Source organism: Oreochromis niloticus, linkage group LG16 (assembly GCF_001858045.2).
Source record: "Oreochromis niloticus isolate F11D_XX linkage group LG16, O_niloticus_UMD_NMBU, whole genome shotgun sequence".
Taxonomy (NCBI): domain Eukaryota; kingdom Metazoa; phylum Chordata; class Actinopteri; order Cichliformes; family Cichlidae; genus Oreochromis; species Oreochromis niloticus.
The window spans coordinates 29,821,781-29,846,979 of record NC_031987.2 but is presented as its reverse complement, the minus strand read 5'-3'; the positions used below and the strand labels follow the sequence as shown (position 1 = coordinate 29,846,979).

The following is a 25,199-nucleotide window of genomic DNA, read 5'->3' as shown; positions in this document are numbered from 1 at the left end:
ACTTACACAGAGAGAACTTACACTACAAGAGAACTGTAGCTGCCATCTTCTATACACTTTACGCTGCATTGTTAGTAGTTACTTATTCGTATATCTTTAAATCTATATATCTCTATCTATATCTCTATTTTTACTAAAGGTAATTGGTGTGACCTGGATGTCTCAGCAGTAACTTTAGTCAAAAGGAAGCTCCCATAACTTAAGCACAGGCCTAACTGCAAAATATTAAACACAGCCTTTTAGTCTTTCGACCTTGTGTTTCAAAGCAAAATGAAAATTTCTGAGATAACTAACTATAACAACTGTGAGGTTGAACTCTGTGAAAAAGCTTCAGTGCGCGAAATGTGTTGTTTGTCGCTTTTGTCCAGCAGAGGTCACTGTTCACTAAATTTCAGCCCCACTTTCATTTTCACTGCTTTTCACGGACTGCAAAAGCTAGTGCGCAGCCGCACTCAGCTACGCTGAGTCAAAAAAAAAATATGCAGCGTGAGACCGGAAACAGTGTTTTCAAAATAAAAATCGTAGCGCAGTAGAATATCGTCAGTCATCTTTATATAATAGATTATAAGAACAGAGTTGAGGCCACATAACCACTTACACAATTGCATTATCAGTGCTTTATTTATACATTTGGAATCGTAGTTTATTAATTCCCCTTCGTATCTGGATTTATAACCACATTTCAATGGTAAGACCTTTACATTTGTGTAATCAATCTTTAGTTTAAAAATAAAAAAATGAATATCTAAATCATACCCGAAACGCCTTCGTATTTATTATTTCATTCCACCGTAACATTGGCCTGGTCGGTGTACTATTTTGAAATCTTTCCCCCGGATGTCGCACCCTCCAACAGAGACGCTTGACGACACGCGCAGACCTCCAGGCAGACGCGGCGGCGACAATCACGGACTCAGAACGCGCGGCACGGCCACGGACGTCTGTGAAGTCAGTGTCCCGCTGTTTGCCTGAACGTAGCTAACCCCGCCCGCTCTCTCGGACATAACCGATACACGGACACGCGCAGCGGAGAGGCGGAAAATTATGGCGACGTTGGGACCGGAGTCGGCTCGCCCCCCTCTGGGTTCTTCTCCGTTAGTCCAGGCTCACATCGGCAGCGCCAACCTGCCTCCCAACCGGGGCTTGGAGCGGGCGCTGGAGGAGGCGGCGGCCAGCGGCGTCCTCAACCTCAGCTGCCGAAAACTAAAGGAGTTTCCCCGGACAGCAGCCAACCACGACCTGTCGGACACGGTGGAAGCAGGTAGGTTGTTCTTTGGTGTATTGCACTCCCCCAACAGCCCATCCCGGTTAGCTTTTAAGAGGGGGGGCACACCGGTGCTGGGCGGTAACTGCTCCCCGCTATAAACGCGTCACGGCGGCGTGGAGACTCCTTTAGGTAACCGTTGGACGTTATTTACAACACTGGCATTTCCGTTATCCACGAGGACTAACTGAGCATTTGCTCACGAAGCTGCACGGGTGGTGTGCCGAGCCCTGAACCCTGTTGGTGTTTGTAAGTTGGAACTTTGGCTTCACCTGAACCGGATGCACACTTGACTTTAACCCCTCCACTGAGTCGTGTTTAGCCTGCTGACTGGCCTCATTGTGACCTGAGATTTGTTCATTATTGAGAGAACAGTCATAGGAAAAGTTTCAAGTTTCCAAATGACTGAAGCCCTGTGTTTATGGAGGGCTGCAGTGAAAGTGGGCACTGGAGCATTTATCACTGATTCGACTGTTCAGTGGAAATCCCCACTACTTCCTTTTAATCCATTACCAGATGTAAACAGGCATGGAGAGCTGGCTTAACCCCGACACACTCAGTCTGTGCTGTTTTAGGCACAACATAGCTATTTTCTTTCCAACTATCCCCTATCACGTTAATTACCAGAACACAAAGGGTTGTTATTTGTGTAAAGTTTTCTAACATAAAGGTAACCACTAAAAAAAGATGTATTTGTGTGCTGTAAAAGCTGAAGGAAAGGGTCTTTAAGAAAAGCAGATGTTGTTTTATATGAGAGTTTTTTGTTATAAAGAGAGCTTGATATAAAAGTCATTAGTTTAAAAGTTTAGGTGTTTGCTCTCTAATAGACCAGGTACCTATCCAGGTCATAGACTGTATGTAAAAGATAGATGTAGCCACCATACAACCATCCATTGCTTACCGATTATGAAGTCCTGAGTGGAGTTTTTTGTTATTGTTGTCATGTTTTGATGACAAGGACAAAGGGGTGGAGCTGACTGTCAAAGAACTCTGCATGCACCTAGGCCAGGGGTCTGCAACCTTTTACACCCAAAGAGCCATTTGGACCCGGTTTCCACGCAAAAGAAAACACTGGGAGCCGCAAATACTTTTTGACATCTAAAATGAAGATAACACTGTATATATTGTTTTTTATCTTTATGCTTTGTGTGAACAACTAAGGTGTGCTGCTTATGAAATCCATGAAATGCTACAGAGAAAATTAAATTATATTTATGTAATCAACACATTTTGAACTCTTAAAGAAATATAACAAAAGCAAAGACACCAACCTGAACTAAAATGATCCGTGTAGCAAAGAAAAACTGTTGTCAGCCGCCACCCTTATATCGCCTTTGGGCTGTTGGAGCCTTGACCTGACTCTTAAAAGATAATTGGAAAAAAGCACTATGCTGCAGAAAAATGAAAAATAGATATTTGCAAAATTCTGCCTAAATATGTATTTTACCTGGTTAACGCGTGCGGCGGGGCGTGGTTTGCAGCGCCGCTGCAGGGGAGGCGGACGCACCTGAGCGACACCCGCAATCCCGCCTCGCTGCTTTTATGTCTGCGCTATCTGTGCTGTTGTGTTGTTGGTGGTGTATGTCGGGCTGTGAGCTGAAAAGCTACAGCCGGCTGTATGCGTACAGCAACCGTGTGTGAAAAGTGCTCAATAAAGAGATGCTGAAAAGCATGTTCATGGAAACATCGTCGGGTCTGCCGTGATTTGTTTACAATTGGACTTCTGCTCCTGAACCTCTGCGCACAGAGTCCGCAAATCGGGGAATCGAAGTCAGTTTACTCAGGACTGTAAGCTGTCATCTGTCAGGCGTGAACAGTGTTTGTCTTTAACATAGTTCACGGTGGAGAACAGCTGCTGACATAATGTGGATCCGAAGATCCATAATTGGCCTACCTGGGGTTGAAAGTCTCGATAAATGCACGGCGTTTCGGCGGGTATACCGGCTTCCGCGAGTGTCTCTTATTTTGAGCGATGAAAAAATAATAGAATATAATTTTATTTTTATATTTCAATATCACAATAATCTTCCAATTTAGAACTACGAGTTAAAAAGAACTAACATAAATACAATACACTTCAGCTAAATACTTCTCATTTATTTGCCCAAATCACGCGGAGCCGCAGTATAAGGACTAAAGAGCCGCAGGTTGCCGACCCCTGACCTAGGGTGATGCATTGTGATTCATAAATTAATTAGCTAATTAGCATACCCCAAATAATCCTGCTTTATGACTCTAATAATGATAATAATTTGGATTTAAACTTGAACTTTATTCAGTATGATCCAAAATCTAAAACCAAGCCCATAAACTCATCAGGAAAGTGTTTACTCTGGTCAGAGAGTAAAGGAGTCGAGTGCCATTTTTCTATGAACTTCTGTACAACATACTACATATATTTAATAGTTTCCTGTCTGGGTGCTGGTAAGGCTTAAATTTGGCTCTGGCTGCATTAAAGGACAATAATAAGATTTGCTAAGTGGAACAGGCTTTTCAGAAGTGTGTGCCTCAGTGTTTGTGAATAAAACTATAGTGTGGCTTTTATATGTTATGTATAACTAATTAGCAGTGGTCTGTATCTTTGCAATATACGTGTACAGGGTATAGAAGGAGTTAGCTTATGAAGTAGCGCTCCACAGTCTTGTTCATGTGTGATCACTGTCAAAATCAAAATAAGTAAATACATAAATAACATGGCAGCAGCCAAAATGCTAACATTGCGCTTTCAGTGTGGAGTCCTAAACCAATGACTGATGTTGTGGTGGCTGCATCCGTCTTCTAAGTACAGTCTATGATCTTGGTGTATATTGTGAGACTTGATAAGTATGGCCAGAAACAGGACTACCTTTATCCATACTGGGGTTCATGGTTGGCATTTATTTTATTTATTTATTTTTTTTTACATACCAAGTCAAACGGAGTATAGGATCAAGCAGTCAAGTTTTAATCACTGACCTACTGCCCTGATCCACATAATAGTTTTCAGTGTTTGCTCTGACATCATGTGGATTCATAAGGATAGATTTGGGGGCATGCTGGTTAAGCTGATTTGCTGTACTGTGCAGACATTTTATCTTTCAGCTTTTAAAAGTAGTAGAAACACTGGGTTAGACACGTGCTCTAAATGTTGTCTGCTAATGCCGTTGGGAACAAAAACTAAGTTGTGGTTGTCTTTGCTCTTCAGAGTAAGTGAATAAATGGGTCGACTGTGCTACAGTGAAGACAAGTGACGTTACTTTGCTGCACTTCGGTCTCTAACTTTGTTTATGTACACTAAAAAAGAAATGTGGATTACGTAACCGCTGTGGAGCTCACGTTTACAGAACCATACACCCACCCACCCACCCACGCACGCATGCACACACACACACACACACGCACACCGCAGCAGCAGTATGAAGTCAAGCGATAGAAGTGATAGCAGTAAAATGAGAGTGTGAAGATTGTGTGCTGCAGTTTAACAGCGTTCCTGCAGTGTGTATGAGGGATTCCTGGTTATGGACAAGACTTTGTGATCTGGAATGTTTTGTGTCACTTGCATGCCAAATGGTCTTTAGATAATCCTTCTTATAAATCTAAGAGGGTGCTTGTCCTGCCTTTTCCCCCTAAGAGTCAGTCAAGAGAAAAAAAGAAAGCAGATAAAGCTGAAAGCAGGTAAAACTGGGCCCTAACAGTTTGCAAGCTGTAGATGTTTGTGTAATATGTGTCAGGACCCTGAAGGCATTTTCCTTTAAAGTGACAAGATGTTGTTGCAGAAAAATGTTGTTCCAGAGATTTATAGAATTGCTGTCAAGGGCCATTGAATCTGTTCTGGCAGCACGTGGTAGCAAAACTTTTTACTCCTAACACTGCTAACACTTATTTTTTCTCTTTAATTTGATGCCAGTTTATTTAATGCTTTCTTTCCTTGACAGTATCAAGGTGCATCATCCTGATGTAGTGGCTTACACATCCATCCTGGAGGAGACAGAAATCCCATTGGGATTGTGTCAGGAAGGGCATCTGGTGTGAAAGAAACAAACATGCAGCGTTACCTGCTGCGGTGGCTCAATATGAATGAGGGATTAGCCGAAAATAGCTTTTAAGGTGCATTATCATAACCACTTCAGGAACAAGAAGGAGGTGTCAGATTAATGAGATTAATGATTTCATGTACATAGTTAGGTCATAAGTGTTTATTTAATAGTTTGTTGAGTTGTCACAGCAAATATTTGGCAAATAGGCCAAATGAGAAACAGGCTTTCTTTCGGTGTAAAAAATTTGAACTACATATTTAATCCTTGGGATATCTTTATATGAGGAAAAAGAAGCCCAGTCTCATCAGGACATATCAGTTTTTTCTGCACAATAAGTAAATGCTGCTGTAGTAAATGAAAGAACTGTCACAACTCTCTGGCTTTAAATTGTAAGAAACAAAACATGTAAAATAAGAGACAAAGTCGTGGTAGCTCATTATACAGTAGATAAAAGCTGTAAAACTTAAAAGTCCAAAACATATGCCTTTCATCACATTTTCCAGAGCTGTCCAGTGGGGCCAGATTGGAGCGTTTGGCAGGCTGATTTCGACCCCCTAGGCCATATGTATGACACCCCTGCTTTAGGATAAAGGAAGGGTTCAAAAGAGCCAGAGAAAACAGCTGGGGATGATCAGCCTCACGGGCTTCATGCATTAAGATACGTGGGTTCAAAATATCTGTATCAGCCAATATTGGCCCTACTGACTGGTACCTCCTGAAAATTCTGGCTCAATACTCGAAGATCATGGGGTAAAGGGATAAAAAATGATAAATTGTCATTTTAAACATTTGGTCACATGTCAGTGTATCAGTGTATCAAAGTATCTCTGGCACTGGGAAAAAGAACCGAAGAAGCTTGAAAATCCTGCTGTAGACATTCTGGAGTGAATATGACCGACATGCTGGTGTGACAGTAGTAAACAGTGGTGTGTTGAGTTTTCTGTAGTGAAGATGGAGGTGTCTCTGATCACACAGCAACTGTCATCAGCTCCCATGAAAAGAAATGAGATGAGACAGAACAAAGTGAGTCACTTTGACAGACGAGTGTGCTGTGGAAGCACTCGTCTTTAAATGCACACACGCACAAGCGTATTTATATAAATCAGCTAAAGTGCACACAGAAGCAGTGTGTCAGAGTCGACAGAAGTACAAGGACTCACACTGTGCTTCCTCCTAGTTTCATATCAGCAGCCGCGCAAGTCTCGGCTTGTAGTGAAACACAAGCTGGAGCTGCTTTCCTTACAGCCTCCTCCCACTAATGGCTTCTCTCAAACTAAGAGGTGGCTTTTTGTTGGAAAAGAGCTACTTTTAGAGTGTTTACAGTCACTCGGGTGAACCACGCTGAAAGGCGGGCTGAAGATACACAGAAAGATGGCGGGTTTTAACTCCTTTCTGCAGTTGCTGATTTGGGCCTGCTTCTGCCTGTTCTCAAACCTCTATTTAATACTTAATCACACCTCATTCATACAACACAAAAAACCATTGCTAACCATTGACTCAAGATGAAGAAAAGATTTGAACCAGTACATCATAAAGCATCGTTATAATTTTGTATTGTGCTGAAAAAGTAGAGGGCACATTTTCAAAAGCTTACTCGTGGAAGATGTTGCACATGGTTGTGATCAAGGAAGAGGGACTGAAACAGTTATAAAGGATAAAGAAAAAGAACGTTGAGAACGATCAGAGGCCGATGTTGATTGTTAACAGGGTAAATGTGGTATATATAATTGAACCTGAGATAAGATTTATTAATATGATACGCTCAGGGAGGGGCTGTATATGTGTGGTTGCAGGTATTTATTTTAGGGTAGATGATATCACTTGTGTCCAGGAACTGAAAGGTGAAGGAAGGTGATTTCCAAACCAAACCAACCAGTCAGTCTGCTTTCAGATGTGGTGGGATCAACAGCAACTACCAAACTGTGTGTGTGTGTGTGTGTGTGTGTGTGTGTGTTTGGGGTGTTAAACATCCCTTAACTGCCAGACAGTTGAAAGATAAACAGAATGACATAATGTTTCGTTCTGAGGAATGGCAAAATTTTAACCGCAGATTTTATTTATTTATTTTTTAAATCGCAATCATCCACAGCAATAATATGTAACTGATTTTACTTTCATTTTATGCGCTTACAAATCCTCTTTTGTATTGTTCCTGATACAGTTGCTATATGTATATATATATATAAGTTCTAGCACTCAGGGTAAAAGTGTTTGGGAAAAATCTGAGAACTTGAAGGGGATTTTTGTTTAAAGATGAGTCCAGGAAAGAGGAAGAGAGTAGGGAGAAGATTTTTTTGTTTCAGTAATAAAACTGGTCACCACTGTACAGTTGTGAGAATGACACGAATATTAGTTTTCACAAAGTCTGTTTATGTGAAGAGCAGTGTTGGGTAAGTTACTTTAAATTAGTAACTTAGTTACATTACTAGTTACTTCTATCAAAAGTAACTCAGTTACTTCAAGTTACTCGTTACTTTCAGAGTAACTAGTTACTAGGGAAAGTAACTTTGGTTTTACTCAGAATTCTCTTGTTAATGTGTTGCTTCCGTAACTGGATACCCAGCAAGAGTACCAGTCTTCTAGCTTGCTTACTTGCCACAAGAGCACTGTGCCACCTACCAATAGAAAGGAAAAAATAATGTGCACATTTCCACGAGAGAAATCCCACGCCTGGACCTTCATTGACCGCCGCCATGATTCTATCCTGCTTTTTACATCCAACACAAAAACTGCAGTCGTGGTGCTTTCAATTGTACTCAGAACTCGGAAATTCTGCCTTCTGAATAGGAAGATGTAGGTAACACCAGACTGCAGATGAGCTGCATACAGAGCTGGACTGGGACAAAACAATCGTCCCGGGCATTTTGACTAGAGACCGGCCCACCATTATAGGAAAAATCATAAAGCCTTTGAATGAAAATAAACACTGTTGTGACAGTGATGTACACTGTTCTGATGGTATATATGTATCAATCTATCAATCGTTTGTTGTAAGACTCATATAATTATTTTTTTAAAAGCGAGACATTTTAAATGAGAATAAGAAAGTATTTCCTTGTCCCCCCCTTTCCCTGTTAATGCCCTGCCTGGCCCCCTGGCAAAACTTTGCTAGACCCGCCCCTGCACAGTTACCAGCTGTCAGCTACGTAGAAAAGGATCCTGGTGTTATTTGTCTGTCAGAAACAGTTCATAACTTCCCTTCAACTCATTCATGTCACCTAAAAGGTAAACCTGTTTCTCCATCACCTGTTCAGCTCTGATGATTCAGTAAGGACATCTCCTGGTTTCATCTGCATGTTTCCGTCTCACCAGATAACCAAACCGATATCATGACCAGCAGCTTTACGGCTGTGGCTCCAACAAACATCAGCTGATACTAGAAATTAATATTAAATAAATTCTAACAACAGCTGATCAAGCTTAAACTGCTGCTGTTGTTTAACGCGACATCCGCTGGTTTCCTCTTTCTGGCGCAAAGTGGGTGATAAACAAACAAGAGAGAAAAGCCGATCAGCTGATCATTGATCAGTTTCATGATTGAAGTAGAAACAGGAGAGAGAGGGGAGAGAATGAGAGGAGAAGAGGCAGCTGCAGCGTAAACACAGAATAACTCCAGCTTTGTGTCTTTTTCATTCCAGCTGAAGTCCGGGACAAACTGTTCCTTTTCACCTCAGTACAAAACGTGTGATATTTTCTCTGAATACGAGATGATTCTGTTTTTTATGGGACGGTTGGCAACTCTAATAATTAACCTTATGAACAAAATAAAGTTCAACATCAGTAACATAGCACCCACCCAGCTGTATAGAAACTCCGTCATGCTAGCTAGTACGCAGTACGAAAAAGTCAGCATAACGAAAATAAACTCCACCTAAACGCTCAGGTCTCTCCTCCTCCTGCCTCCCTTTTCCTTCATCCACCTGCTGGCTTCCACCACTTGCTAATGTTACTGAATCTGTGGAAGCTCCGCGATAGCCACCACACGAAGTAACGAGTAACGAGCCTATCTAAATCCCAGTAACGAGTAACGCGTTCCTGGTTTTGGCATAATAACTAGTTACCGTGCTCGTTACCACAATAATAACGTAGTTACTGTAACGCGTTACTTAATAACGCGTTAGTCCCAACACTGGTGAAGAGTCAATATTTGCAGTGTTGGCCCTTCTTTTTCAAGAACTCTGCAGTTGGCCCTGGCATGCTGTCAATCAACTTCTGGGCCAAATCTTGACTGATGGCAACCCATTCTTTCATAATCAGTGCTTGGAGTTTGTCAGAATTAGTGGGTTGTTGTTTGTCCATCCGCCTCTTGAGGATTGGCCACAAGTTCTCAATTCGATTAAGGTCTGGGGAGTTTCCTGGCCATGGAGCCAAAATTTCAATGTTTTTTTTCCTGAGCTACTTAGTTATCACTTTGGCCTTTTGGCACGGTGCTCCATCGTGCTGAAAAAGGCATTGTTTCTTACCAAACTGTTCTTGGATGGTTGGAAGAAGTTGCTGTCGGAGGATGTTTTGGTACCATTCTTTATTCATAGCTGTGTTCTTTGGCAAAATTGTGAGTGAGCCCACTCCCTTGGATGAGAAGCGGCCCCACACATGAATAGTCTCAGGATGCTTTGCTGTTGGCATGAGACAGGGCTGATGGTAGCGCTCACCTTTTCTTTTCTAGATGTTCCTTTTTCCAGATGCCCCAAACAATCGTAAAGGGGCTTTATCAGAGAAAATGACTTTACCCCAGTCCTCAGCAGTCCACTCACTGTACTTTTTTACAGAATATCAGTCTGTCCCTAATGTTTTTTTGTTTGTTTGTTTTTTGAAGAGAAGTGGCTTCTTTGCTGCTCTTTTTGACACCAGGCCATCTTCCAAAAGTCTTCGCCTCACTGTGCATTCAGATGCACTCACACCTGCCTGCCTCCATTACTGAACAAGTTCTGCACTGGTGGCACTCGGATCTCGGAGTTGAATCATCTTTAGGAGACAGTCCTGGTGCTTCTCGACTTTCTTGGGTGCCCTGAAGCCTTCTTCACAACAATTGAATCTTTTCCCCTGAAGTTCTTGATGATCCGATAATGGTAGATTTACGTGCAATCTTAGTAGCAACAACATCCTTGCCTGTGAAGCCCTTTTTATGCCCCGAGATGATAGCTGCATGTGTTTCCTTGCAGATAACCATGGTTAACAGGAAGAACAATGATTTCAAACATCACCCTTCTTTTTAACACATCCAGTCTGCTATTCTAACTCAGTTAGCATGACATAATGATCTCCAGCATGCATTCCCACAAGAGATCCACAATCTCATTCTTTTGCCTTCACAATAACTAATAATAATAGGCTTAACTAAAATTTCAGGCCTAATATAACAAAGTTATGACGGTTTTCTACAACAGTGTCGGAGCTGCAGCGTCATCTGGTGGCAGATGTCCACGGCCACATAACATGTGACAATTTAATGACCTTGGCAATCAATTAAAATGTTAACACTTAGATTCACCGAGCTGTACATCTGGTACCTTCTAGTGACAATAACGATAATTAGTCCACTAGTGATGGGCTAATGTATAGAGGTGATCAGTTAAGTTCAGTTTCATGTTCTTTGTGCATTGATATCTAGCCCGAGAGCTAACATGGCATGGAGGAAACAATCAGCAAAGGGTCAGCAGGATCCAGCTCCACGGTTAAATCTAAAAAATGTTGACTCACTCATAAGCCCTGTACCTCACTGAAAAAGGGACCTGGAGGTATTCCTTCAACACCAGCGTCTAAATGGTCCTCAGCCATGGAGCGCTCGTTTCGTAATAAATGTATCACTAATGTACAAGCATGTTTACGTCTGGGAGGCTTGAATCAGAGGGGTACAATCTATTATGGTGCTATGAATTATTCAGTTAATTTCTTCATCAATTAATCATCTTCTCCTCATATTACTACATAGATGCAGAAAAACACTGTACCGGTCTCTGTGCTGCTGTGTGGTTGTGTTACTGTCCTACTGTGGACACACTGATGAGCTTTTTGGTATTAATGCTGTCTGTCTGCTGTGGGTTTTATGTGTGTGAGCATGCGCTTCCCACCACATACCCAGCTCTAGACAATACGCATTTCTGCAGTGTTTGGCAGTTTGTTTTTTTTTAGTGGACAGACACGAACACACAGACACGCACACAAAGAGCTTTACAATATGTGTGTAAACTGACAGCAACAACCTCCCTGTGTTTGTCAGGTGTACTGTGCAAATGTTTATATGCAGTTAAAAAGTTCAAATTCTTCTCCACTTGTACTTAAATGCATTTGCACATATAAGCATGTTCATCAGTATATCTGGAATTTATTCTGAATAATATGCAGTTTTTTTGTTGACCCATCAACCCTACCGGAGTGAGACATTCTCTAACCATCAGCAGGTTGGATTGCCACATCTCAGCATTTTTCATTGCACCGTGGTTACTTTCCAAGTGTGTACATGAAAGGTGGAGGAAGTCCCAGAGCACAGACCAAGCTGCCAATCAAAAGTGACTACAATAATAATAATAATGATAAGAGTTCATGAATCATGAATCATGAACTAAAATGAAATCATACCTTTAAATTATGCAGATCAAATTTTAGTTGGGACATTCACTATTTGCAGCAAGATGCTTCTGGAAAATTGTCTGCACAATACACAGTTAATAAATACTTGTTTTCTGTGGCTATATGAATGCAGTTTATTTATTTCTACTAATAGATGCTCTGTTTCTTTACTTCAGACTTTTCTTTGGAGAGGAATTTGAGAAGTTTGTAGTTTTTGTAATGGTGCAACTGCCCAAACTTTAAGCCACGATTGTATTTTCTATCCTAAAACTGCTGCATGAGAAGCGCTGTCAGTGGACTGGTGATGTTCAGGCTGTACCCGCCTGTCCCTATAATGTCAGCTGGGATAGGAGCAGATGCAGAGTGACTGGGGGAACAGAAGATGAATACAGTACAACAGCAGTCCAGGGTTTGCAGAGGTCTTTTTTTCTTTCCAATTTAAGTATGTTTTCCATATTTGTTGATGAAATCTGTCAACACGACTTATACTTATAGTCAGGTCTATTTATTTCACCAAATACCAGATTTAACGCAGAACGGGTCCTGACCCCGGGTCTGTAAGCAAAACTCTAAAGGGCCCTCCGACCTGACCAAAGTGAACCATTTGCCATTGTCACAGGGAGGACAGGTTTACTCGATCGCTCTTCCCGCAGTTTACTCTTATGGTGATTTTTCTTTTTTTCTGAAGAAAAGAATTTTTTTTTCTTTTTCTCATAGAAACTGTAAACAATGATGGGGGGTCCTTGTATAATTTGTGGGCAACTTGCTTATTGAGCTGACTATGCGATATTTTACCAGTCAATAGACCAACAAGCTGCCATGTTGGCCCGATAGTGGTTTACAATATTATAGAAGTCATTAATGATACAGAAAGAGTGCAATAAAGGTTTGAAGGATGCAGCTGTGTGTGTGTGTGTGTGTGTGTGTGTGTGTGTGTGTGTGTGTGTGTGTGTGGGTGGAGCGTGTGTTTAATGTGTGTAGATGGATGCATAATGTGTGCCTGAGGCATGATTTATCCCACATGACATTACCACCCTCACTTCCTATACCTCAGTGCTGTTCCTTCCCTTTCAGGAAGCGTTGGATTTCCAGGAATGTGTTGGGATGTGGGGTTAGAGGAGGCACTGTCTGCTCAGTGTTCGCACCACACCTGAACGTAGTGACAGCTGTGACGGAAACACACACCCTCAGATCCTCAAACACTTTTATATTTGTAGGACAGAGTAACCACAGCAAAGTGGTCTTTTGAAAGTGTCAAAAAGCACCATTTTAATTAACACATTTTAACAATTTAGGGAACCAAAAGACAGAAATGCATGCTTTCCTTCCTCATGATTAGATGCCTTAACATTACCCTTCAATGTGCGCTTCACCTTCAGCCACCTCCTATTGATTTGTTCTCAGAGGGCTCTAAGAGGGAGGACCGGCGGCTCATGCATATAGAATGAGGCAGTTAAAGAAGCACTTAATGGAGCATTTAATGGTTTTCTCTCTGAGGGATGAAGAACTACACAGACGCCAGTCAGAGAGAGTGAGGAGCTCAGGGAGATCAGAAAAGAGCTCAGTGGACTGAGATGGACAGTGCAGTCTAACAGGACCGAATCCAGGTTCTGTCAGCTTGGATCAGCGCATGGATGGGCAGGATTTTTGGAAACTTGAATAGTCATTAAAGTCTGTGCAACTATTTTTTGCCTTTAAAAAAATATGGGTGTTTTACAGCGTTGTTTTACACGCTGCTTTCACCAGATATATTGACAGCTGCTCAGAATATTTATCAAGTTTTTTTGTTTTTTTTTATCATCCATCCAAAATGGTGATGTGATCCATTAGCAACTGCAACCTTCCCTTCTCTAACTCTAACAGTTCAGCTGCTGCCAGTCTTCATTGTCATTCAGCTGTGTTGAGTCTCTTGTCTTGTGGTCATTGTTCTCATCTGGAGAACCACTGCAAGCAAGTTTAACATCAGTCTAACATCAGCCAGCAGCAAGTGCTGAGCCTTTCCTCATGCTGCTACACTGTGCTCACTGAGTCTGCTTACTTCTTAGCATGCCTCCATACTACACCAGAAATGTAGGTAAATTCTGAGGGAAAACACTGTCATGTTTACTAAGTTAAAGGAAAGACCATGGCTGGATACATTGCGTGTGTTTGTGAGAGAGAATAATAGGCAAAAACACTGAGACATAGAAAAAAGCACTTCTATGAAAAAAACCCAGCAACTTCATTAATGGTGGAAAAAAGATTCCAGATGAAGCAATAATGTCATAGTTAGTCTTAGTTACAACTAACAGAGGTTTAGGAAGGATCTCATCAGAGGAGGTCATGACATATGGAACACTTGATCACTGAGTATAACACCTGACACCTACCTATGAGTAAGGATATAACTTCAGGCTGTTACATCTTTTTACACATTGAAACTGTGACACTGATGTCACATATTACATCATCTCTGAAACTTTATGTAATTGTACAAACAAGAGTACAAGTCAAAGACGGCAATATCAGACAAGTTCTTAAAGAGTTGTATAAAATGAGGTCAAGCTAACATTGAAGTTAGCTACCGCCTGCCCAAACTAGGGATGTTCCTGGTGACTAATTTCTTACTCCGTTATGAACGGAGTAAGAAATGATATGATATACTGCAGACAAATGTAGAAGTAGATAGAAAAATTGATGGATGCTCATCACTTCTGGATACATCAGCTTTTTTGTAATATAAAGAATAGAACAAACATAATGTCTTATTATCTCTCAGGTTACTGTTCTTGTAGGTTACTCAATTTACAATCTCTTTTTTTTCACCTATGTTACAAAGTTGTTTGTCTACTGTGGTCGCCGTGGCAATGTCACTATTATCAATTAATTAGTCATTAATCGTGATGATAATGGTGAACTGAATGCCTGAGTTTTATTTTATTATTATAAGTGTAGTTAATGTCAAAGATGTCCAGAGGTCTGCAGACCTTGCAGAGCTGTAAGTGTCTTTGCACTAGCTTTGCTCTTAGTCAGTGGAGCAAAAGCTAACCTGAAGATGGGTGGAGTTGTGATAATGATACTGTAAGGTGGGGAAATGAGGGTGGAGATGCTGGTTTTCTCACCAGCACAGAGGAGGGAAGTAACTGCTCCCCACTACATTGTGTTCAGGAGGCAGTGGCTTGGAGCTTTTCCTGTTAAGGAAGCCAAGTATCTCCCCACCCCCTCACCACAACTGTAAAGCACGGCCGCAGCTATAGCTGGACTTATATAATTATTACTTCATGGCTGCCTAATGCAATGCTGATTTTTTTTTTTTTTATTCTCCTAGTGAAGTAAAACACAGCAAACATAAATTTAACATTACACTGGAGGATCACATACTTGCTGGCAGCTCTGAGAGGCTATCATTGGAGCTAAATGCTAACTTCTGTAAACTAACAGGGTCCTTTTGTGGCCCACGTGTGCTGCGCTTCCTGTGAGTGGCCTTTTGGACATTTACTGACAATGAAATTGAAATATACCTTTTCCACTTTGTGTATGTTACCTCGGCTTTGGGTGTCCACCAATATCCTCGCTCTGAGGAAGAGACTAGCAATGCTTTGCTCTTTAATTTAGCATTGATTGGTTATTAAAAGGCCCTGCGACAGACTGGTTACCTGCATGATGTGAGGAAAGCCTTCGATGTGCAGTTGCATTATTCAGAACACCAGTGACAGTGACTTACAGTGTTGATGAAGCAAAAGTCACTGAACTCGGTTTAGTTGAAATCATGCGATACACTGTAGCCCCTCTGTTTTAAGGTAGTCTTTGGTGTCAAGGCCCTCCTGTGTTATAACTTTAAGGTCAGAAGTTCCCAGTCAAAGCTAAAGACTCTGGGAGTCTGTGACAGGCTATTATTTCACAGATCAAACAATTATTTCATTAATGGTGGGAAAATATTTTAAGTAACCGTTAGTTAAGGCTCTAACAGAAAGGATTAGGAAGGATCAGGAGGGCATGACTTGTGGGACACTCGATCACTGAGTATATAAGGAAAAGGTTTTTGCTTTTGATACCTGAGACTTACCCGTAAGCCAGGATTTGACTTGAGGCTGTATCATCGCTTTACACATCACTTGACACTGATGTCATACATTACATCATGTTTTGAGCATTTTTTTTTCCTCTTCTTCTTTCATGTTCATGTTTTGTCCTGTAGTCTACTGTGTGCTTGCGATTACGGGAGTGCAGCATGTGTGTGGTCACATCTTGTGTGCCTGTGACTGAATTAGATCTTTTGAGGCTTTCTTCTATCAGTGTTTGTCATCTGCTGCTGCGCGCTGCACAGATCAGACGTGTCTCTGAAGCTGCTCTGTGGAGCTGAAAATACAAACACACTGACAGACCAAAGACCAGCCTCAGTCTGCTCATGTAAACCTGCCTCTCCTCCTTCAGCACATGGATTTATTACCTCAGGTTTGGCAGGGTTAGCTACCACCATTCACTGATTCATGAATGGTGGTTGCAGATGTTAATGTTAACGTTTAGACATGTACGGCAAAACAGAATGATTTTTTTTTTTTAAGCTTTTGCTGCTCATTTAAAATCTTCCACTAAAGAAATTCCAGAGAAGTGCAGTGTACTAATGGGCCACGTTTGCTGCAGGTGAAACACTGTCTTGCTGTGGTGTACTGGAGTAACACTTACACCCCCACCCCAGCAGTCATGACATGGGAAGGTCCAAGGAAAATACCTAATTATTTGAGCCGCTCGTCTGCATCAGGACGTCCCCACCTGCATTCTTGTTTGATAGTGTGCCCCTCTGAGTGGTCTGTCTAGATAACCTTGGAAGGGAACAAATTTCCTTCCTTAGGCCTTTTGCAATCTGAAGGTCACTTCCTTCTGTTCTCTGCTGCACAGTGCACCATGTGATTACACATATAAACTGTGTCTGCCTGTGTGTTAATTATTGTGAGCTCACTAAATCATCACTCTGCTATAGTGTCAGTGTTATGCTTAGGGATACGCTCAGTTCTGGTTTTATACCAGTGGTCAGCTGAGAGAAACTGGTTCTTTTGTATTTAGTTTGTTTAGCTTCACACACTAATCACACCTCATCCAGCTGACTTACGGCAAGCTTTTTGCATTGAACAGCATTAACATAACCTGACAGTTACAGATGAGCCCAGTGCCCCTATTCTAAATGGTCTCCTCTGGACCAGTTAAAGGGGGTGTCTTATGTTTTTTGTGTTTTTTAATGTTTTCTGCTCTCACTGAGTCTGACCTTTTGGCTGTCAGGATTTACTTGTACATACTCTGATCTTATTATTAGAAACTCTATGTTTAGTAGGACCTACAACACTGGGGCAGTACACACATGAAGAATCAGTCAAGCGGCGGTGGCATTTGTCTTCCTCCGATGGTGCATCTGGAAGAAGACAAATGTAACCTTCATCACCAAAATCCGCTGGTGCCAGACACTGGTATTGCCCATTCTTCTCTATGGATCCGAGATCTGGGTCATCCTCTACCACGACCTCAACAAGCTCGAGGTCTTCCAAATGCGTGTTTGCGTTAGATTCTCCAAGTGTCCCTCCGTGATCGTCTCAGCAACAGCGCAATACATACTCAATGTCACCAGGAGCCCTCGATGGAAGAGCTGATGGAAAAGCGATGATTGCAATGGTTTGACCACGTCTGCCGCATGAGCAGCCGTCGCTTGCTATATCGTCCTCCTCTGCAGCAGCACCTCGCCCACTGGACAATCAAGCATGGTATGCTCAAGAAGAGTTGGATCAAGCAAATTGAAAACGATCTTAAACAATGACGTCTAACCCTCAAGCAAGCAAAGGTCAAGGCCAGAGATTGCAAGGCCTGGAGGTGCATAGTTGACCAGGATGGAAACCGTCAACCAGGGACAAAAGAAGAAGAAGAAGAAAGATACACGCATGAACTACTTTTTTAGGTACACCTGTTCAATTCCGTGTTAATGCAAATACCTAATAAGCCAATCAGATGGTAACGTAGTTCATTTTGACATGCAGACATGGTCAAGATGACCTGCTGAAGTTCAAACAGAACATCAGAAAGGGAGAAGGTAAATTAAGTGATTTTTGAATGTGGTATGATTGGTGCAGCTGCTGGGATTTACACTAGTAAACCTTTACAGAGAAAAAAGAAGAGAAATATCCAGTGATCAGCAGTTCTCTGAGCAAAAAATGCTCTTAGAAATGTTAAATGTTGTTCTGTTAATTGTCCCTGAGGTTAAAGAAGAATGGAAAGACTGGTTCAAGCTGATAGGAAAACAACAATAAGTTAAATGACCACTAGTTACAACCAAGGTATGCAGAAGATCATCTCTGAAAACGCTCTACGCTGAAGCAGATGAGAGATTCACATCAAAAATGTGCGGTTCACAAATCTGCAGAAACTGTGATACTGTCATGTCAATATGGAACAACATGTGGAAGGACTAATGTTTCTAGCACCTTGTTGAATCCATGGCACAAAGAATTGAGACAGTTATGAAGGTGCAACCTGGTATAAAACGTCCAGAGAGCGTATACGAGAGAAAACGAGGTGAAGCATGCGTGGTCCCCTTTCAGACGATTATTTGGACACCAGTCCAGGAATCATTCTGCTTTTTGTTCATGTAGATCTGACACCATCTGCAGTTTGTAGTCTGTTGTTATAGTGTGCCACAGTCCCTATAGCACTCTAGTGTATAAAAAATTATATAACATATTCAGTGGAGTGGTGGCACGGTGGATTACACTGTTGCCTCACAGCAAGAAGATCCTTGGTTCAATTCCACCATAAGGCCGGGGTCTTTCTGTTTGGAGTTTGCATGTTCTCCTCGTGTTTGCGTGGGTTCTTCCCCGGTACCCCGGCTTCTTCCCACAGTCAAAAGACGTGCAGTTAGTGGGGATAGGTTAATTGGAAACAGTAAATTGCCCATAGGTGTGAATGTGAGTGCAAATGGTTGTCTCTGTCTATGTGTTAGCCCTGCGACATACTGGCGACCTGTCCAGGATGTACCCTGCCTCTCACCCAAGACAGTTGGGATAGGCTCCAGCGCCCCCACGACCCTGAAAAAGATAAGCAGAAGTGAATAGATGGATGGATTCAGTGAAGTGTGACCTATTGTGATCCAATTAAATTTCAGTGAAATTTTAAAAATGTGTACTGCATAATAAAAAAATGAAATTGCATCCCAGCTTTAAAACAAAATGAGACCACCTTGTGTCTTTCTAAATCAGAGATGTACAGTTTTGGTCTGTCCTGACAGACGCTTTGAATAAATAAACAGGAACACTCTCTCTCATCCCTCCAAATGTAGGCCAAATTCACCCCCAAAACCAACACACACACACACACACACACACACCTCTCTCTATCTCCCACTTAAATCCTCTTGGCATCATACTGTCATCCAGACACATACACACACATCCATATCAATAACCAGTTCACTGTAATGAGCACACACACTTTCCATACCCCTCTGCTTCAGGCTTATCCTAATTCACCATGAAGCACATGCCAGCATACATAAATCAGCGTTCACATATGCTCAAACACATACGCACACACATGCTTGAAATAAAATAAATCCACATCCCGACTGATAAAGAGCTTGTAGCATTAGGTCACATAACGTAAAGTCTGCTTGGATATAAACTTAACTGTTTGGCTCTCTCACCTGTCCAAGTGTCACAGTAGGTGAGGCGCTCGTGATGTTTGTGGATGCTGGAGTTATATTATTGATACTTTATTTCTGACTAGATCATTTAAGACTAGTGTTGTTGTTGTAATGTCTGTGGGTTTCATCTTTTCCTCCTTTGAGGTTGATGAGGAGAGAGTGTTTCATTTTTTCGCCTCTGTGCAGACTTTGACACACAGGATTGTCGAGGTGGTGGGTTTTTTGTGGCGTGCCAGCCAATCAGTGTCTGGGCAATTAAATTATTTAGGAAAGCTTTGAATGTCTGAAGGAGGAGTTATGAAGGGTACCCTGGAGAATTAACATGCTGTACCAACTAAAAGCAGCACTTTTTCCAAGCTGAAAACGGCATCATTAAGCTAATGATGCTAACTAAGGAAATCAGTTTTCTGTGAGGGACAGAGCCCCTCCCCGGACGCTCCCTGCAGTTGTAGTATTTTGAATTTAAAGGCTTCATAACCTAGAATTTCTACAATGCCAGGAATCATGTCTGTGTGTCAGTGTGCCAGGGTTTTGGTGGGAGTGGGTGCTGTTTTGTAAGCATGCCATCCCCTGCAGCCCTGCCAGTGGCCACACACACACACACACACACACACACACACACACACACACACACACACACACACACACACACACTTGGCCTCACAGTTTAGTGATATGCCGACAGCAGAGAAAGATGTGGGTCAGTAGTGGGGGTTTGTTGTTGCATTTGATGATGATGAGTGTGTGTGTGTGTGTGTGTGTGTGTGTGTGTGTATGTGTTGACAGTGTGCCTGGTGGGTTGCCAGTTTGAGGAAACTCCCCCTCACTAATCCTGTTAATGTCCCTGCCTGCCAGCTCTCTTCCCCTTCTTCCTCCATGTTCCTTTTTTCTTGCTATTTTTAAAGGTAACATTTTTTTCCTCGCCATCTCTCACACTGTCTGAGATCATCTTTACTGTAAAATCTCTGCTTTTATCTCTCTCCTCCCTTTTTGTAAAACAAGTAAAACCTCTCTTTTTTTGACTGTTTGAGACTTTCAGTGTTTATCTGTTAGTTTTATTTGATTCTGTTCTATGTATTTTTTTAAGTGTAGGGTCTGTTTTTGACTTATAGAAACAAATTTGAGTGGGTTTTTGTGTCTGAAGGTTCTCCATTCAAATAATTTCCCTGCACATCTTGGCTTTGAAATGAGACTCTTTAGTATGAAAAAATAATAATACACAATGAATGACAACTGTTGGACAGTTTGTTTCTTGAAATCACTGAAATGTCAGCAGTGGTTTGTCACATACAGTGTATTTATAATCATCACTGACTGTCACTTTTACTCCCCTGTCTGCCCTGACAATAATCACACCAACTCCCTAAATCTAAATACTAATCTGTGATTGTCAGCTGGTCACTGGGTCAGACAGACAGATCCCCCAGCTTCTCTCTCTCACACACACACACACACACACACACACACACACACACACACACACACACACACACACACACAAGCTCAGAGGCTATACATTTTCCTACCAGTCTGTGCAAAAGAGGTGTTGTACTTAGTCCAAATTATACTGATCAAATAGGCTAGCGTCTTGGAGTGTATATATTCAATTCAATTTTTATTTATACAGCGCTAAATCACAACAAAAGTCGCCTCAAGGCGCTTTATATTGTACAATAGATCGCACAAAATATTGCCTTGGCTTTGTGTCAACATGTGAACTCGCATAGATATGACTGAACGTGAGCATAGTAACATAAAACTTTCCTTCTCTTTGATGCTAAGATGCAGTTGGGGCAAACTTGCAATGTCCCTCCCTCGGTCAAAACACGGCAGGAGTTTATTAGGAATGCACCAATTGTGAGATTATAGGCCAGTAGTGATCTAAACAATAATTTGATCAGTAGGGGAGGTGTCATGTTTCAGTTTTTTTTAAATTTGGTTTTCATTGTTTTTACATCCCCCTTTGATTTGGCTATATTAAGTGTGCCAGTATCAATAGAGGGCATATGAATAGGTGCATTCATAGGATTGGGCCTCTATTTACACTAATGTGACACTGTGATGATATCAGACAAACAGTATCGTATATTCTGAACTCAGGATAACTGACTATGCCAAAGGTAGTACTTTGGTCTCAACAGTTGAACAGGAAGTGTCATCAGCCCAGTAAGTAGGGCACAGTGGTTAAAAAGTCTTACTTTAAATGACTCCATTTGGTACGCTATAGAATCTGTAATATTATAGAACTGACAGTGGACACAGAAGGTCGAACTTAAATGTAAATGCTGCTAATTGCTAACACAAATCATTTCACTTCACTGCACGATCATTAACATAACAACATGGACTGTATCATATTATTTTTCTAAGGACTTAATTATGTAATACTGTGGATCCAAGTTAGGTCAGTGTGTGTGTGTGTGTGTGTGTGCGTGTGTGTGTGTGCGTGTGTGTGTGTGCTTTTTCGTACATGATAAAGCAGCAGACTGAAGTTTTTGGGTGTTTTCCCCTCGTCCTACTTTTCTTTCCAGATAGGCAGAGAAGTGAGACAGGCAAGCGATGAAGCAGCAGGACGATGAAACATTGTCCCCCACTGTCACATGAGTGAATTGTGGCACAACAAAACAAACACACAGATTGTTGTCTTTAGGTCTGCTTTGTCCTTAAAAGGAATTAAGCCCTTGCCTGTGTGTATGTGCTGGTAAGCCCTTTTGCACGCTGAACATGACTGTTCTCAGAGTTGATGTGGGTGGATGTTCATTTGGACTGCTTGGGCTCTGTTACGTAACAGTCGTTTCGGTTGTTCTGGAGAACAAAACATAGAGATTCAGAGACAAATGGAGCAAGGGGAATGGGTGACCAGGCGGGAGGGGGAGTGGCATGGACCCTCCAAACAAACTCTCATTTCCTTTTCCTTTTTAATGCGTGAACACATTCTCTCAGTCAGCAAATCCCTTAAGGAGGATCCAGCTGAAAAGCCAAAATTACTCTTCAGGAGATTTGTTTTCACTGTAGCCTTTAGGGTACTTCTCAGTTAATTTTTAAAATGGTGGGAAGTGACAGCAGGGAACAATGATTTTATGTGTGAATCTTCCATTGATTTGGTGCTGCATGTTTGTCTCCTGGGCATCATAATAGGAAATATTTATGGACTTTGGCACCGCCATTGCTGTTATTTCCTTGATTTCTATTTACATAGATGAATGCAGCTTCCATAATATGTTGAAGGATGCAAACAGGAAGTTTACATCCTGTTGTTTCAGTAGGTTCTGCTCGGTCTTTCCTTTTTCAGTATTTTTACATGCATATCATTTTAGCAGCAAAAGTGTGATTTGTGTTGCAGGGTGTAAAAGTACAAGTGCAAATTCTGAGCGCACTATTAAAGAAGTGAAAAACAAAAGAAAAATGACAAAAAAGAAACTCTGTGAACCAGTAAGGTTAGTCCATTTTTCTAGATGAGCAGCAGTGGAAAGTTGCAGTTCTATGCAGAGACGGCACACAGATTTGCAGACTGTTGTCTACATACTTTAGCTCAGTGAAGCTCTCTTAGGACAAGCAAGGCAAGCAGGGCTTGCATCAACTCTGCTTTCCTTTCTGTAAAGTCACAGCACACGACTGCTTTAGGTGTTTACTGTCACCAGCGGGCACTGTCAGAAATATGTGGGACAGCCACGGTTTCAAGTGGGCAGGAACAAACAGTGGTCTGGAACCAGTTCACAGGTACATAAATCTGATATTGGATCAAACAAACAGATTTTTTGTGTGCTGCAGCACATGATGTGGGGCCATCATGAGCCATAGGCATGCTATCCTGTGGCTCTGCTTACATCCCCTTCATGCACTCATCCATACAACTGCCAATAAAGTTGTGGTTGTGGAACTTATGCATAAAGATATCTAGCCGTCATCTTGTTTGGACTTTATACTATAGGTAAGTCACTTGAAAATGACCTTTCTGAACAGGAGATCAGGAGAAGTTTGGAAATGGATTGGATTGGTTGGAATTCAGAACAGGGCACTAATAGTGAAATGGTCAATCTCGGAAATGTATTCCCTTCTGCTGATCCAATCTAACAATCTGTACAGCATATCAATGTAAATTTAACCTAGACGTATGCTGGTACATATGGGTGCCAAGCATTGTCTGTCTGTGCTTTAAGGTTTCAAAGATCGAAACCACTATCATAAATCATGTTGGAAAGTCTGCTATTATCTACAGCTTTAATTAATTCTCAGCAGTGCATTCACAACTCAGCAGCTCAGGTCTGAAGAACTCAGTTTTGAAGTGGTCTAGCAGTCAAAACAAGTTTCAAGTTGGAATAACCTGAAAAGTTTCACTGATTTGACTCAATTTTTGAATGCGCTGTTTTATATCAGCAGCATCACCAAATCTCTGTCTTTGTCTTCAGAGTAACTTAAGCCCCATCTTGCCACCTCGGGTTTCCTGCAGCACCAAGCTCCAACCTCACTGTGGCCTGTGGTCATTCTACTTCTGTGAAATCTTTGACCAACAGTTATGTATTCATTTACAGTTAGATTTATACTGTTTCAAATTATAGCTGTCAAGGTCACAGACTCTGCAGCAGTGTACACCAGTGTTTTCCTTTTATATATATATATATATTTTATATATTTTGATGCATCCTGCAATTAAAATTAAGTTTAAAACAAACTATTGCAGTAAAATACTCAAACATTTTATTTTATATTAAAAAGAAAATTGTTGTGTGATTACAAACTTGGTGAGCCACATGCCAGTATATTAGATTTTTAGTCACTCACCACTGTTTACTGCCAAGTTACTGTAGCTCATTTTTAAATACCGGAGTCACTTTGCTATTAGCTGAAATCTCTGCCAATGGTAAAAAAAAAAAATCTGAGGCCAAATGACTGAGAGAGAGGAATGTTCTGGTGTGTGTGTGTGTGTGTGTGTGTGTGTGTGTGTGTGTGTGTGTGTGTGTGTGTGTGTGTTAGACCTTTTTAAAACCAATGTGATGTTTTTTACTGGCTGTTTTTGTGAATGTGTGTGAGCGAAGTTGCGGCAGATGGACATGGGTTGAGAAATAGGTCATGCTGAATTCCTGTGGGAGGACACACACATACACACTGCATCTATGTTTAGAACTGGAAATGCTTAGACAAAAGCGTTTTTTGGCCACAAGATGCACATTAACCACACGCACACAAACACACGCTTACTGCAGCTGCTGATGTGTACAGGATCACACACATGCATGTTTGCACAGATATGACTCTGCATTCATGCAGAAAGTTGTTGTCATGGCAACCCTGGCTCCTGTCATTCCACTTCATTCACTTTTTATTTTGTCTTTCCCTCCCACTTTACTATTTCCTGTGCTTCATTCTTGTCTTTCTTTATTTGTTTCTTCATTTCTTCTTTTCTGCTTCCTGTACCGCATTCTTAGTATGTGGTTTATGGGTTTTTTTCTGTTTTCCCAAGGGACTTCTGAATATTTTTTTTTTAACTTCAAAGTTTTGGTAAGAATCATTAGGGCTGTGCGATATGACCAAAATCTCATATCCCGATATTAAGACATCTATCGTCCGATAACGATATAAATCACAAAAATGTAACATTTTCTGTAAATTCTGTGAATCTCGGGCAGCTCGACTTGCGGGAAGTGTTTCCAGCTGCGCGTCATGTACCTGGAGTCGAGTGTTTTAACTG

The 25,199-nt window shown here is 41.5% G+C and overlaps 1 protein-coding gene across 9 annotated transcripts in view; it reads left to right on the top strand.

Moving 5' to 3' along the window:
- The first annotated feature begins 785 nt into the window (after positions 1 to 785).
- lrch1 (leucine-rich repeats and calponin homology (CH) domain containing 1) overlaps positions 786 to 25,199 on the top strand; it is a 96,351-nt gene continuing 71,937 nt past the window's right edge. For 2 of the 9 annotated variants that reach the window (XM_025903610.1, XM_025903611.1), the window contains exon 1: positions 788 to 1,261. In XM_025903610.1, the coding sequence (XP_025759395.1) occupies positions 1,045 to 1,261 (217 nt within the window). In that variant the 5' untranslated portion in view covers positions 788 to 1,044. Of the gene's footprint in view, positions 1,262 to 25,199 lie in introns of all 9 variants that reach the window. The other 7 variants (XM_019353090.2, XM_019353089.2, XM_019353092.2 and 4 more) reach the window with 7 other exon arrangements.